General features: G+C 47.3%; 1 protein-coding gene across 2 annotated transcripts; it reads left to right on the plus strand.

The window, feature by feature from the left end:
- Positions 1-8,209: 8,209 nt before the first annotated feature.
- MXRA8 (matrix remodeling associated 8) lies at positions 8,210-12,388 on the plus strand. Of its 2 annotated transcripts, none has more exons than XM_080921325.1 (10): positions 8,210-8,356; positions 9,257-9,277; positions 9,390-9,692; positions 9,977-10,078; positions 10,179-10,649; positions 10,970-11,128; positions 11,208-11,247; positions 11,325-11,401; positions 11,669-11,749; positions 11,907-12,388. In XM_080921325.1, the coding sequence occupies exons 1-10, from the start codon at positions 8,308-8,310 to the stop codon at positions 11,930-11,932; spliced, it is 1,329 nt and encodes a 442-aa protein (XP_080777451.1). In that variant the 5' UTR covers positions 8,210-8,307; the 3' UTR covers positions 11,933-12,388. The 2 variants fall into 2 exon arrangements, with proteins under 2 accessions (XP_080777451.1, XP_080777452.1); XM_080921326.1 differs by having other exon boundaries at positions 9,399-9,692.
- Positions 12,389-16,145: the final 3,757 nt, after the last annotated feature.

Raw genomic sequence — 16,145 nt, forward strand, 5'->3', positions numbered from 1 at the left:
GGATGAGATTCTTATTTCCTATGGCTTTGAAGATTTTACCAACCAGGATCTCAGCAGACAATTTGAGGGTTATATTTTTTATCTTTGTATCTCCTCCCAGGTCACAAGTAGCTATCCTTTCCTATAGGGCCTCTATTTCCTATAGTCCCTATATCTCCTTGTTCTAGGAAAATGCTACAAGGGAAGGCTTGTGATTTTGTTCTGCTCCCAGCTGCTCAACTTGATCCCTCCTAGCATTGTCAAGAGTTCAGAGTCCAGCCAGGCCAGGATTGGTAAGAGTGGTCTTCAAACCTTACCCAACTCTCATGCCAAGACTAAAAGCTAATAACTACCTCAATGTGGTCTTTTGAGAGCTTATCCCCACCACATGCCTGCTCAACCAGCATATATAATTACCTAGTGTATCCCTTAACCAGTAAATGTTCAGGGTCCCCACATACAACAATTCTTAGCTCTGCTGAGGAACTTTGGCCAGGGCATTGTACTCCTGTGTGGGATGAAGTACAGCTGTATGAAGCAAGTCTGATCCTCCAATGGGTCTTCCTACTGTCAGGGGTGTGTGTGCCTGGCAAGGACAATATGTGCTACATAGAGCAGAATCTAGGAGGACAGTCCCCTTTAACTAGTCTTTGGCTTGAGTTGTCCTGGAAAGAACATGGATGAGGGTTAGGATTAGAAGTTGGGAAAATATTCCTATATTTTTCCCATACTCCTATAACCTATTCCTTAGGTTTTCTTTCTCCACCCTACTTTTACTAGGAGAACTGAGCAGTCCTGAGTGTAGGGCTACAGAATCTCAGATCAAGAATCCTAGGGAGGTTTGGGTCCCCATAAACTCAGCTTGGGGTTTGGAGGACTGTCCTGATTCCTAGTACTGCAAACTCTAGTACAGGTTGGAGGTGTAAGCTCAATTGGTAGGTGCTTGGCAAACATACACAAAACCTAAGACCCAGCACTCAAAGAACAAATTAGAAATTCAAGGTTGCCAGGTGTGGGAGGCAAAGGCAGGCTGATCTCTGAGTCTGAGGCCAGCCTGGTCTACATTGAGTTCCAGCACAGCCAGGGATATACAGAAAACCTGGTTATAAACAAAAGTTCAAGGTTATCCTTGGCTATAAGCAGCATGAACACAGCATTGTCCTGAAATTTTCTCTAACAAATTAATTAGCTCATTAATTTTTCAAAGCTTTCTCCTCTGTATATTTGTGTGTGTGTGTGTGTGTGTGTATGCAATAAATAATTGCCTATGGTGCTGGATTGTTTGAATTCTGAGTTACAAGCAGCTGTGAACTGGCAGGCTTTGGTGCTAGGAACTGACATTGGGTCCTCTGAAAAGCATCGAGTGCTATTAACCTCTGAGTTATAATTCTTATTTTATTTTATTTTATGTGCTTTGGTGTTTTGCCTGCATGTGTGTCTGTGTGAGGGCTTTGGCTCTCCTGGATCTGGAGTTACCATACTAGTGTTATGAACTACCACATAGTGCTGAGAATTGAAACCAGGTCTCTCGAAGAACAGCCAATGCTGTTAATCTCTGAGCCATCTCTCCTGCCTCTACCCCATAACTCCTCATTTTCTTTTTGTTGTTTTGCTTTGTGTTTTGAGATAGGGTTTCTTTGAATAGCCCTGCCTGTCCTGAAACTAGCTCTGGAGACCATCTAGATTCAAAATCACAGAGATCTTCTACTGAGTGCTGGCAAATGACTCAAATCAATTTCACTGATAGGCACAAGACAAAGAGACAAACTGTAAACAAATTCTTCATCACAATGTTACGTGAATGTCCTCTAATCCAATGTCCTTGTTCTCGTCTGAAACATAAGTATGGTTTTCACTCTCTATATTTCTCTTGGCATTCTAGTCTTTTCAACTTCAACCAGAGTGACCTAGTAAGTTCTTTTTTTTTTTTTTTTAACTAACATTTTTTTTATTATATGTAAGGACACTGTAGCTGACTTCAAACACAGCAGAAGAGGGCATCAGATCTCATTACAGATGGTTGGGAGCCACCATGTGGTTGCTGGGATTTGAACTCAGGACCTCTGGAAGAGCAGTCAGTGCTCTTAACTACTGAGCCATGTCTCAGCCCTAGTAAGTTTTTTTGAAGCATTCTAAGCTTTGTCTTAGCTTCTTCAAACTTTCCAAGCTGATCCTGAAAACTAGTTTCAATAAAAAGTATAAACTCTATGTACAGGTTAAGTTGTATCACTAACTCTGTTCTTGGTATCAATTTTCTATGGATTACTTTTGTGTAGCTGTGACCAAATATCTAAGAGTGAGAAATAATAATAACAATTATTATTATTATTACTGTTATTTTGGTCTTAATGGTTTCAGAAAAATTGGCCCACGGTTGCTGAACCCCACACTCTTGGTAGGAACATGGGGCAAAAAAAGCACTTTTAACATGATAAGCAGGAACTAATGAGTGAGGGACTTGGACCCATTTATACATTTCAAAGACATACCCTTCAATTACCAACTTTCTCCAGCTATATCTTCCTAAACACATGATCTTGTGGGAGAACATTTTATGTTGAAGTTGTAATACACTTGGACAGTATGATTATGTTTGTTGTTTTCTGATACCCACATGTACATCATGAGACCTCTCACACACAATAATAAACTTTTTTTTTAAAGGATAGGGAACCAAAGAGGACAGCTCTGAAGTCTGATTTTTATATACTTGCTAAAACCATGAAATCCCATGTAAAAAGATTTTGGACATCAAGGCTCCAGGGAGTTCCCTGGTTGTTTGAGTCTTCTCCACAAGGATTAAGGATCTTGCCCTTGAGACTCTCCCATATGTTGCCTTCCCATTATTCATCTGTATTCTTTTTTAAAAGAGATTTATTTATCTTATTCATATGAGTACATTGTAGTGTCTTCAGACACACCAGAATAGGGCATCAGATTCCATCACAGCTGGTTGTGAGCTACCATGTGGTATCTAGGAATTGAACTCAGGACCTCTGGAAGAGCAGTCAGTGCTTTTAACCACTGAGCCATCTCTCCAGCCCCCTCATCTGTATCCTTTACAATAAAACTGCAGGAAAAAAAAAAAGGCAGAAAGAAAACACAGGGAGAGGTAGGAGCTTCTGTCAGTGAGAGGAACCTAACCGGAGGTACTGCATGATGGGAGGCCACAAGATAAAAGGCAGCCAGAGGGGGTTATGCCATCAAGGGGTGACCATTTAGACAGTTAAACTGTGTAGCCCCACAGTGCTGCATAGATGGGTAGAGACAAAGTGGCTGGGAGGAAGCATGAAGATCCTTCAGCCTTGGCTATGCTATCTAGTTCACACATACTCAGTGTAAACAAGCCATCTCTGCCAGGTCTTGTCAGAATTCCTGACTGGCAGACCCAAACAATAAAAGACAGGAGGACTGGAGAGCTGGTCAGAACTAAGAGTGCTGTTCTTGCAGAAAACCTGAATTCAGCAGGAAGTACTTATGTGGCAGCTCATAACTGCCAGTCACTCCATTTCCAGGGCTTCCAGTATCCATTTCTGGCCTCCACAAACACCTGCATGACATGGCACATATATATTCACATAGGCAAAATATCCAGTCACATAAAATCAAAGTGAATCTCAAGAGTCTAGAGAGATGGCCCAGTGGTAAAAAGCACTTCTTGCTCTCCCAGAAGACCTAGATCCACATGTCAGCTCATAAATGTCTGTAACTTCAGTCCTAATAAATCCAACATCTCCTCTGGCCTCTGCGGGCATCAGGCAAACAAGTAGTATACAGACATGTATGCAAGCTAAACACCCACCCATCAAATCAAAAATAAATTGTACTGCACACCTTTAATCCCAGCACTCAGGAGGCAGAAGCAGGTGGATCTCTGAGTTTGAGGCCAGCCTGGTCTACAGACTCACATAAATTTAAAAAAATAAATCTTTTTAAAAAAAGTTTTGACTGGACTAACTGAAATAACATTTCTATGTTTTGTTTTGCTCATTTGCTTGTTTTTTGGTCTCAGGTTTTCTCTCAGCTTGTCAGCAGCTCTTGAATCTCCCCAGGGTAAAAGCCTTAGCAACTGACAGTCCTTCCCAAAGACATATCCAGGCCTTTGTAATAGGGTCCACTCTGCCTGTGGTGTAGGAAACACAATGGGGAAAACCATCTGGACCCTATAAGAAACAACAGATACGTAAGTGACTACTTCTCAAAAATGAGTCAGAGCTCATAGAGAACAATCCAGGGATGCAGTTCAGTGGTAAAATATCTGCTTTGATGTGCAAAGGCATGAGTTCATCTCCTTCACAAAGTTCTCCTGAACCAGTCTACTGAGGGTAGAATGGTGAAGGTTATGGTCTTGGGTGTACATGGACCATCTGATGTCCACCTCTTGGACAGGAGGGGTCCACACAGATCCTAGCAAGATCCAGATAGATTTTTTGACCCAGTACTTTGTTCATGTTGGTCCCTCTATCATACCCAGTTCTTACTGAGAAACCTGGGATTGTGGATACTGGTAAATCATTCCCTATGAAATGAGAACTTGCTCCTATTATGGAGTTGTGTTGGCCCTTATCACTGTACAAATCACACTTGTTCCCTTACCATTCCACAGTCTGGCTCTGCTTATTGTCTCAGAAGTCCGAAGTCAGAGTATCTCCAAAGCCTGGGGGTCTACTTCTAGACCACCAAGATTACTACAGAATCTGATTCCTCAAAGCTGCAGGGATGAAGATAATTTATTTGGCTGCAGACTCAGACTTTCAAAGGCCACCCTCAGACCTTGACCTATTGCCACTTGATGGGACTCTTACCTCTAGGTAGCTGCTCCTTCTGGACTAGAGGGATTAACTCTTTGCATCTACTTTACTAGGTGCTTTGTCACCAGAGCAGGGACATTCTCTCACTTTTTAGTGTTATGCAGCCTGATCAAGTATGCATATGGCTGGGCTGGAGAGGTGGCTCAGTCATTAAGAGCACTGACTGCTCTTCCAGAGGTCCTGAGTTCAAATCCCAGGAGCCACCATTGTGCTCACAGTTACACAGGGGACTCCAGGGTGCAGAAACCAATGTCCATAGTCTTGGGAATTCTTAGAATTCTACTAACAATGAGGACTTGATAGGCCATTATCTCCATTTCCTTCTCTGTCCATGGCAGCTCTAAACTGTCAGACCAACCCTAGTCAGATGGCTGAGACCTATTCTTGTGACATTTATTTTAAGGCAGGTCCTTACTAAGGGTGATCTACTACCTCAGCCTCTTGAATGCTGGGGTAACAGGCTTGTGCCACTATGTCCATCCCACTTCTGTTTAGAAATGATCATAAGAGGTAGTCTAGTGGTTAAGAGTGTTTTGTTGCTCTTACAGAGGACCCAGATTTGATTCCTAGCATGGAAAGGCAGCTAACAACAATATGCAGCTTTGGTTCCAGGGGATCTGATGCTCTCTTCTGACTTCTGAGTGTACTTCATGTAGTACACAGATGTACATTATACATGCAGGTGAGACACATACACACACCATAAATATCTTTTAAATAATCATAAGTCAGGTGTAGTGGTGCATGACTTTCATTCTAGTACTTGGTAAATAGAGGGAGGTAGATCTCAGTGAATTCGAGTCCAGTCTGGTCTACATAGTGAATTCCACCGCAGCCAAGGCTATGTAGAGAGACTCTTTCTCAATAAATAAATAAGTAAATAAATACATTGTAAAAGGTAAGTATGCTCATCTATCAGTAGGGCAGGGACTGGTGCACTGTCTAGTTTAACATTAAATCTTGAGTGCTTGGTACACAGTGGGTTTTTGGCAAGTGCTGGATGAATAAAGACCAACATGGGTCTTTATGGATGAGTAACAGTGGATACATAAGCAATTCAGTTTGTGCCTGTGTCTGGTTTGATTATATTCCTTTCGACCTTAAGAAGCCTGTGGTGGGGGAGTTGGGCTTGACTGAATCTCTGGTCCTGTGGTTTTTTGCCCCAATGAGCCGGGCTGCCTGGAATGTCCAAGTCACCAGGAATAGGAGCCAACATCAGATTCTTAGTCTTTGTGCTTACTGAGCTGGCTGATACCTCTTGTCTGGCCACACCCCTAAATCCTAGGTCTAGGGCTCTGGATTGGCTGAGGCTTGGGCAAAGTACCACTAGGTCAGTGGTTTTGCTTTGTCTTGATCTGTTTTCTTCCTAGAGGGACAAAGATTCTAGCTGGGTCTGGGAAGCAAGGGGCAAAGGAAAGGGAGCCAGGGGCTCCACAGTATAGATAGGGAAGGAGCTGGAGTAGCTCATGCTCTTAATTATGGGAGGGGCAGGTGGCTTGGTTAGCAGCCCAGGCTGCCTGCTTGGCTTCAGTTTTCATCTGTGGCTATTTCCTGCTTAAGGATGTGGTGAAGGGGGGAGAGGTAGTTGGAGGAAGGCTAGCGACTTCTGCTGTCCATTGTGACTCCTCTGGACCGAAGCAGAGGATAGGATGGGGAAAGGTGTCGGCCAAGGGTCCACAGGTCCCTGTCTCTGGGGGGGTCTCCTATAGATATATCAGCATCTGGCCTGTGACCTGAAAGTAGGTTATTGGGATTTACCGTTTTTGAGAGTTCCTCAAACCTCAAGTGGAGCCCTGAGACCAAAGAGTCTGCAAAGAGAAGACCTTAGCAGAGGTATAGAACAGGCTCCTTCTAGTTCCTCTTCCTCAGTCCTCTACCTGGAAGTAAGTCCCCTCTCATATTTAGGATTCAGCCTGGACCACCACCTCTGTGTCTGTCCATCACTTCCCAGACACTTTCCCTCCACGAGAAGAAACAGGACAAAGGACAAACTGGGACAACCATGGGAGAGTAGAGAGGGGAGACAGAGATCAGAGCCAGAGAGTGCGGAGCAGAGGCAGATGCTGTAGCAAGTAAGGCAGCATTTAGAAAAACATTTTGGAAAGCCAGAAAGGGAGGATTCGGGGATGGCCTGCTGGGTAGAACTTGTTTTTTTTCCAGAATAAAAGTCCCAGGGAAGATCTGGGAGCCAAGTTCATGTTCTGGCTGGTTCAGATCCAGGAGAGGAGATGGCTCCCTTAAGTCCTGAGGGGCTTCCTATAGCCTCATAACTGGTGCTCTCTGTTGCCCCCTCCCCTCTAGGAGCCAGCTAGGCTGAGGTTCTGGCTTGGCTGAGGACTTGGGGACCCCACCCCAACCTCCAGGGATAGGGCCTGTACCAATTATATCCAAAGAGGAGGCCTAAACTAGTTAAGGGCTTCTGTGGTTTTCTTGGATTCTTTTCCTTTTTGTTCTGAGGTTTGCTTAACTAGTAGGAACAGGATGGTACACAGTGCTACTCTGTTATTTCCCATTTGTTTATATGACTTTGTTTTTCCCAGGGCTTCAAATTAGTTCTTTCAGTTGAGAGAGTTCCACCCCCTTTCCTCCAAGTGGAGGTTTCCCAGATCACAGTAATCCAGTCCTAGTTTGATGACACTTGGGTTTGCCTTAAGAATGTGGACAGCCCCAATCATCAAATCATGGTGGAAAGTCATGTGACCACACTCACACTTTGTCCTCAGTGCCCAGAGTTCCTATCACTCACTTCCCTGGTTGGCTGTTCTTTGTCCTGTTTGAGAAGGGTAACATCACGTGTAGCTGTGGCTGGTCTGGAACTCACTATGAAAACCAGGTTTGCCTCAAACTCAAGAGATTCGTCCGCCTCTGCCTCCCAAGTACTGAATTAATGGTGTGGGCCAACATGCCTGACAGTTCTTGGCTGTTCTTGATCCTGAAGATAACTGGACCACATTGCCATCATCTTGTCCTCAGGGAACCTACTATGGTGCCAAAGAAGGGGATAGTAAAATCACCCTCAACTAAAGTAGAATCGGAAGTCACCCGATCTGGCAGAGTACAAGAACAGAGAAAATAGCCCAGTTTCTCTGGCCTGACTGATCACACAGGAGAATGTCAGAGCAGGGGGTACAGATCGTTCACCCTCAAACAATTTCAGTTCTGCTGAAGCTCAGGAAGTTTACCAGATGCTTGGCACCCACATGGCCTCAGGAATCTTCAGGCCTCTTCTGTCCCAGGACTGAGCTTCTGCCCCTCCCCAGGACTGACCAGTGACTGGTCAAGCCTCTCTTCTCAGACCCTCCCACCAGCTGGGCCCAGACAGGGTGTCTGCAGCATTATAGGCCAGTTAAGATGGGGGAGGCCAAGCTGTAGAGCAGCGCAGTGGGCGGGGCACAGACCCGGCCCGGGCCTCCGTGATGTCAGCGGGTGCTGGCAGAAAGAGAGAGAGGGGGTCGGCTGTTTTTCTGGAGAGTTAGAGCTGAGTAAGACAAAGCACGGTGCCGTCCCCGCAGGCGCCATGGAACTGCTATCCTGTGTCTTGCTGTGGAAACTGGTGCTTCTTCAGAGTGAGTGTGAGAGTGGGGCTGGGTGTGGGGCAGCGTGTGGGTGAACTGTCTGGGTTTAGGTTGGGAGGGGTGGAGAGCCCTCATCAAAGAAAAGGACTGGGCTGGGTGCTCAAAATAGCAGTTTACTTAGAGGATCACGAAGCCTTCAGGTACTCTAAAAGAAATCCCAGAGAGCCTAAATGGGGAGGATATGGCCAAGGGTGACTTCTGTACCCACACTTTGTTTGGCTCCAGGGTCAGCTGCTTAGGATGCAGTCCTCCCTGTTGTGGGAAGGGAAGTTAAGTGGGGCTGACAACTAAGGGGCTAGTTCCAGCCCCCTTTTCAGAGCCCCGAGGCCTGCCCTCTCTGGCCTGCTGACCAGGCACATTTTTCTTAAAAGCCTGGGACCTAAGCCACTTCTCCACAGCAGTAACTTGGGCCGGTGGTGTCAGGTCAGGATTCACTCCCGTGTCATCTTTTAGGACTGTGGGTCTCTGCTCTTGAGGAAGGCCAGCAGAGGTACATACTGTACCCAGGGTGTGTGGGGGGTGGGGTAGAGGTGGGGGACAGGGCTATGAATGTCTGAGGTCTGAAAGTTCTTAAAGGCTCAGCAGAGATGCACATACTACTTCTGTTTGTCTCAGCGTCATGCTAGAGCAGTTCAGGTGGACTTGTTGCTATGGTGTAACCACAGCTACTTCAAACTCACACTTTTACTCACTGCCAGATGTCTGGTTTCCCACTCACCAGAGCTGTCTGTATAGTCAGGAAGGTGGACACTAAGGCGATTTCTGCAGCTTCTCTACAGAACTTGTTAAGCGGGCAACATGGCAACAAACTGCCATGGCTGCAGGAGGGCCCAAGTGGTCCTGGGGTGCAAAGGTGAAAAATGTCTACAGCTTTATTCCTCTTTTTTTCAGGCTCTGCAGTCCTGTCCTCAGGTTAGTATCCCTTACCCAGCTGTGAGCCAGACCCCCTTCAGGGTCCATTCCTCTCCTAATCCATCCTGCCTCCAATCTTGACTTCTGCCACTGACTTCCCCTTCCTGACAAGGGCCTTCAGGGACCCCAGCGGCCAGCAGCTCTGTGGTGTCTGAGTCTGTGGTGAGCTGGGCAGCCGGAACCCAGGCGGTGCTACGATGCCAGAGCCCGCGCATGGTGTGGACCCAAGACCGGCTGCATGATCGCCAGCGCGTGGTCCACTGGGACCTCAGTGGTGGCCCGGGCAGCCAAGGGCGCCGACTTGTGGATATGTACTCGGCGGGTGAACAGCGCGTGTACGAGCCGCGCGATCGCGACCGCCTCCTGCTATCGCCTTCTGCCTTTCAGGACGGCAACTTCTCGCTGCTCATCCGCGGTGCGCTATAGAACTATGGCGGGCTGAAACTTTGGCATAAATTGAAATCTTGGCGGTAGGGATGGGGGTGGGGTGGAGTGGTAGAGGAATGGGGGTGGGATGGGTAGCTGGAGGGAGCTGGAAGGTTGAGGGAGGATATGCAGGAAAGACCAAGAGAGGCCTTCATAAGGTTGGAGGGGCCGAATAGGGATAGGCGGGGCTGTGGAGGGGCCCGTACGATTTTAGGGGAGGGGCCATGGAGGAGGACGGGTTTCCTCAAGCTGAAGTTATCTTTTGCCTAGCAGCTGTGGAGAGGGGCGACGAAGGGGTGTACACCTGCAATCTGCACCATCACTACTGCCACCTCTACGAGAGCCTGGCCGTGCGCCTCCAGGTCACTGATGATCGTGAGTGTGCCCCTTACCCTCCTTTGCTATTTTCATTCCTATCCTTCCCACTCCTCACCTTTGTGAGGTGATCTGACTGCCTTTCTCACTGCATCCGCAGCCTTATTAAGTCGTGCTTACTGGGACGGGGAGAAGGAAGTGTTGGTGGTGGCCCACGGCGCACCGGCACTGATGACTTGCGTGAACCGTGAGCACTTGTGGACCGACCGCCACTTAGAGGAAGCGCAGCAGGTGGTCCATTGGGACCGACAACTACCTGGGGTGCCACATGACCGCGCTGACCGATTGCTTGACCTGTATGCATCTGGCGAGCGCCGTGCCTACGGACCACCTTTCCTGCGTGATCGCGTGTCAGTGAGCACCAATGCTTTTGCACGCGGTGACTTCTCCCTACGTATAGATGAGCTGGAGCCGGCTGATGAGGGCATCTATTCTTGCCACCTGCACCACCACTACTGTGGTCTCCATGAGCGCAGAGTCTTCCACTTACAGGTCACGGAGCCTGCCTTTGAGCCACCAGCTCGTGCTTCTCCTGGCAATGGATCTGGTCACAACAGTGCTTCTAACCCAGGTGTGTGTGCAGCCTGAGGCCTGAGAAGGGGCCCTGTTGTGACCTAGAGTGCTAACGGTATTTCGGAGGCTGCCTGTCTCTCCTTTTTTCTTTCCTCTTTGTCCTCCTCCTCCTTTTTTTTCTTTTTGTTTGTTTGTTTGCTTTACTTTTGTCTTACAAGACAGGGTTTCTTTTCTCAGCTGTCCTGGAACTAGCTCTGTAGATCAGGCTTGAACTCACAAAGATCCACCTGCCTCTGCCTCCTGAGTGATGAGATTAAAAGCCTGCACCACCACCACCTGGCTTGCAGAGGTTTTCTGATGCTTGCTACTTACCTCTAGATCCCACCCTGGCCCGAGGCCACAGCATCATCAACGTCATTGTCCCAGAGGACCACTCACATTTCTTCCAGCAATTGGGCTATGTGCTGGCTACACTACTGGTCTTCACCTTGCTGCTCATCACTGTAGTCCTGGCTATACGCCATCATCACAGTGGAGGTGAGGCAGGACCCTTGGAACAGAGGGGCCCAGATTAACCAAGGACAGTGAGACCAACCCAATAACTCTCTCTTTACAGGATGCAAGACCTCAGACAGAAAAGCTGGGAAATCAAAGGGGTGAGTTTGTCGTCCCAACTCTCCTCCCAGACCTGTCTTGCCCAGGGCCTCTTAAACTGCTGTCTGTCTCCCTTTAGGAAGGATGTGAACATGGTGGAGTTTGCTGTAGCCACAAGGGACCAGGCTCCATATAGGACTGAGGACATCCAGCTAGGTAGGGGTGAGGGCCAGAGGGTCCAGGGGAAATAAAAAAAATTTTTAAGGGGCTGGAGAGATGGCTCAGAACACTGTAGCTGTCTTCAGACACACCAGAAGAGGGCATCAGATTCCATTACAGATGGTTGTGAGCCACCATGTGGTTTCTGGGATTTGAACTCAGGACCTCTGGAAGAGCAGTCAGTGCTCTTAACCACTGAGCCATCTCTCCAGCCCCTGGAAGTACATTTTTGTGTGGCACTTATTTTTTTCTTTCCCCAACCAGATTACAAAAATAACATCCTGAAGGAGAGGGCTGAGCTGGCTCACAGTCCCCTGCCTGCCAAGGATGTGGATCTGGATAAAGGTGAGCACTTTTACTTCCTCATCCCATATGATGATCCCACATTCCAGGGACCCCCTGCCTGAGAATCCCTTGGAAAGTCATGCCAAATGTCTTCATTTACTTTCCCACTGGAACTAAGGGACAGAGAGCAGACATTAGCCATTTTCTTGGCTTCCAGAGTTCAGAAAGGAGTACTGCAAATAAATGGATCCTGAGCTTCTGGCTGGGCCAGCAGCTCTGTATTAAAGGACATCTATCTGACACTCCTGCGGTAATCCTGGCTCTTCTCAGCGGCTGGTCCGGTTTACCTAGAAACTTGGCCTAAACTTGGCAGAGCAGCTGCCTGTACTTTGCTCTTCCTAGAATCATCACCCTCATCTTGGTGAGCAACCGTGGGTTCCCTAGGGACTCTGGTATAGTATGATCACTGCCCTTCAATCTCCTGTGTCCACTGATGGCTGTACCCCCAACTTCAACACAACAAAGATCCCTTGTTAATATCTACCAAATGGGGTTGGAGAGATGGCTCAGTGGTTAAGAGCATTGTCTGCTCTTCCAGAGGTCCTGAGTTCAATTCCCAGCAAGCACATGGTGGCTCACAACCATCTGTAATAGGAATCTAATGCCCTCTTCTGGTGTGTCTGAAGACAGCAACAGTGTACTCACATACATGAAATAAATAAATCTTATATAAAATATCTACCAAATGCAAAGTCTGGAATGGCTTCTTATTACGAGGGTCAGGGCCAGGAAGAAGTTAAAATTCCAGTTAAGACTTCTAGCCACCAGTTAAACACATTAGCCATTGTCCTGGGGGTCTTCCTGAACTGCACAATGCCTGTGCATTGCTCAGAGCCCTGCTGTCTTGTGTTCGGACTCATGGGCCCTCCTTGCTGCTTTGGGAAACTTGAGGCTGCCCATGTCCCAGCCCTTTCTCTGCTTCTGATTTCTTTCTGCTGAATGACTTCCAAGAACTGCACCAGCAGTTACTGGGTACCATGTGACTCTTGGCCTGGACATCCCTCCCTAGGCTGGAGTCTGGGATTGGGGTCCCATTTGTCCTCTGTTTTGGCTGAAGATGGGGTAAAGAGGGTTCTGAGAGGCCTGTGCTGTCACATCAAACAGCCGTCATTTGCTCCTACTGGGGAAGTTTTCATGTCATAACAAAAGATACATCCAATTTTTAGTTTTGGACCTGCTGCTCCCCTTCTGTTCAGGGGTGACATGTCTGTGCCTTGGGAATCCTCAGATGCTCTCATATCTTTTGTCTTAGTCCCATTGTCCTTCCCTGTCCTCTTGAGTGGAAGGTCTATGTCTAGGTCTTTCTAGGATCAGATAGATGTTCTATGACACCATTTTCCATGATGAAGGGTTTTCAGCTCTTTTTCTGAGTGTGTGTGTGTATACAAGGAGGGGAGAGGTATACAACGGTGGTGGTGGAAAGGGTAGCCATAGAAGGAAATGTTAGCCAGGTGGAGTAAAAGGGAGAAGCAAGGATAGGCAAGCATGTTCCCCAAGGATACAAATCTGAGAGGAGATTTGGGCAGAAAGAGCCCCAAGAGGCAAGTTTTGGTCAATAGGATCAGGTGTTGGTTTTCAGGTACTGTTCCCCTGGGGATAGTTAAAACTAGGCACTGGCTGTGTGACCTCAGCAGACTGAGTTTTGTGAAAAAGCAGCTAAGAGAGGGCAAGACCTCTTTCCTCACTCTCTCTTAAAAAAATGGGGGGGGGGGCTGGATAGATGGTCAGCAGTTAAGAGTACTGGCTGTTCTTCCAGAGGACCCAGGTTCAATTTCCATTGCTCACAGGGCAGCTCACAACTGTCTTTAACTTCAGTCTCAAGGAGTTACATCCAACACCCTCACAACACAAACATTCATACAAGCAAGACACCAATGCATGTAAATAAAATTAAATCAAGTATATAAAAAAGCCGTTTAAAATTTATCATTTTATGTATATGAGTGGTTTTGCCTGCCTGTTTGCCTATGTACCACATGTGTGCAGGGCCCATGAGGACAGAAGAAGGCTTTGAATTACCTAGATCTGGAGTTGGTTGTGAGCAGTCATGTGGGTGCTGAGAATTAAACCTGGATCCTCTGGAAAAAAATCCAGTGTTCTTAGCCACCGACTGAGTCATCTCTTTTTTAGCCCTCAACCCCCCACCTTTTAAGTATTTTATTAACCTATTTATATGTGTGTGTCTTTCTGGACATGCCTATCACAGCATGTATAAAGATTAGTTGAAGGCCAGCCTAGTCTACAGACAAGTTCCAGAACATCCAGGGATACACAGAGAAACACTGTCTTGAAAAAGAACAACAACGAAAAATGTTCAGGAGCTGATTCTCTTCTTAAACAAGGGTTACAGGGAAGCAAACACTTTTATTGATTTTTTTTTCCAAAAGAGAGTATTTATTTATGCATTTGTTCATTTATTTATTTTTGTCTTGAAGCAAGGTCTCACTAGATAGCCCTGACTAGGTTTAGAACTCAGACAGATCCACTTGCCTCTGTCCTTAATCCTGGGATTAGATTGAAGGCACATGTCATCACTTCCTGCTTTATTAATTTTTTTCATCATGAATATAGATAAACGGATGGCATGGATGTGGAGGTCAGATGACAACTTGCGAGAATTCACTCTCCCCTTCCTCAGTAGCCATCAGCCTGCACTCCTGGGGTCCTGGGGTTCAAACTCAGATGATCAGACATGGCTGCAGGCACCATCTCATTGACCCAAGAATAGTGAGGACAGGAAAGCATGGTAGTTACTCACAGGACCTCAGTAACCTGTTGAGCTGTGGCTTGAGGATATATGAGTGGCCTCTGGTCCCATCTGAAGTCACATTACTATTGGACAAGGTCACCTCTAGAAAGGAACAGGCTCTGGAGCACTTCCATCTCTTCCACAGTAACCCAAACTGCCCTCATCAGGGTCAGTACCATGACTCCTACCAAGCCTCAGGCTTCTAATTCCTTCTATAATTTGGGGTATCAGGTGGGAATCAAAGGCATCCTGGCTATGGAGACCCCTTTCTTTGAGTGCTTCTGACCAATAGACCAGTAGAAGCTTGTGTCTGGTCTGAGGGGCACTCAGAAAAGGCACTGTCTTCCTTCTCCCTTGGCAGACCCTCTGAGGCCATCTTGACTGATTTCTTCAGTTTACTTTTATAGAGATTCAAGAAAGTACAGCTGCTGGCCTGTATAGGGAGTATAGATTTCCAGGATATTGGGAGTAAGGGGGAGAAGTCTGCTTAGGCTGACTTCAATGGCCTTTAGTATATGCATTCATTCAATGTCTACCTCTGGGTCCTCCAGGTAGTGGTGGGCTCTTTCCTTGTGCTGGCTTAGTGTCTGGGGATGGTCCAAGGTCACAACAGGCACCCTTTTTCTCCATTACTGATCAGTATCCAATGCCTTCCCCCATTTTTCTTACTGGCTAGTGAATTGCTCCTCTAATGGCCTTAGATCATCTGGAGTGAGGGGTGACCAGGTCTTCCTTGGTCTGCAGAGGACACCTGGCTGGTTCTATCTACAATGTCCAGGACAAAAATCCCTTTGGCTTCAGTTGCAGCCTGGGCCTTGCCTAGACGTCTATGTGTATATCTGTGTTACCACTTGAGTTTCTTGGAGATCTGATGGGACAAGGCAGTGGGCATAAGAACTTAGCTCAGGGGAGCTGGAGAGATGGCTCAGCGGTTAAGAGTATTGACTGCCCTTTTAGAGGTCCTAAATTCAAATCCCAGAAATGGGATCTGGTGCCCTCTTCTGGTGTGTCTGAAGACTGCTACAATGTACTTATATATAATAAAAATAAATACATCTTAAAAAAAAGGAGAAAAAAAAAAAAAGAACTGAGCTCAGGATTAGCGTGGGAGCACAGTGAGTCTCTCGCTGTTTGGGTTAGACATAGGTGTCTTCAAATTCTTGTGGGGCGCCCTAAGTCTCCAAAGTGGCCAGTGTCTCTGCATTCTGGACACCTAGGAGGCTCTAGGATTGGGTGGGAAAATCAGGACCAGCCTAGTGGTATGCTTCTCTGCTCTCTGGCAGATCTTACTGGCTCAAGGGGAGAGACCTTTCTAGGGTCCCTCTGTCTTTTTAGGGTCAAACGTGCCCATCTGCTCACAAACCTCAGACCCAGATGCAGCAAGGACCGCAGCCTGTTGGGAATCTGGGCGAGCGTTGGGTGGGGCTTTGGCTCTTGGCTAAGGGAACTCAGAGCCCCACCCAAACCCAGTGCTCTGAGAGACCTAACTAGCCAAGCCTCTTCTGGAGCCCGCCCAGTCCCACCCCGGTTGCTCCGCCCGTGCGCACACTGTAGCCCAGCCCTGCCGGACCTGTTCTGCGCGTGCGTAGTCCCGCCCCACCCGCGCTGCGGGCGACCAGTGACGTCACCGGTCCTGAAGCGCCCTCC

Source organism: Micromys minutus (genome assembly GCF_963924665.1).
Source record: "Micromys minutus genome assembly, chromosome: 9".
Taxonomy (NCBI): Eukaryota; Metazoa; Chordata; class Mammalia; order Rodentia; family Muridae; genus Micromys; species Micromys minutus.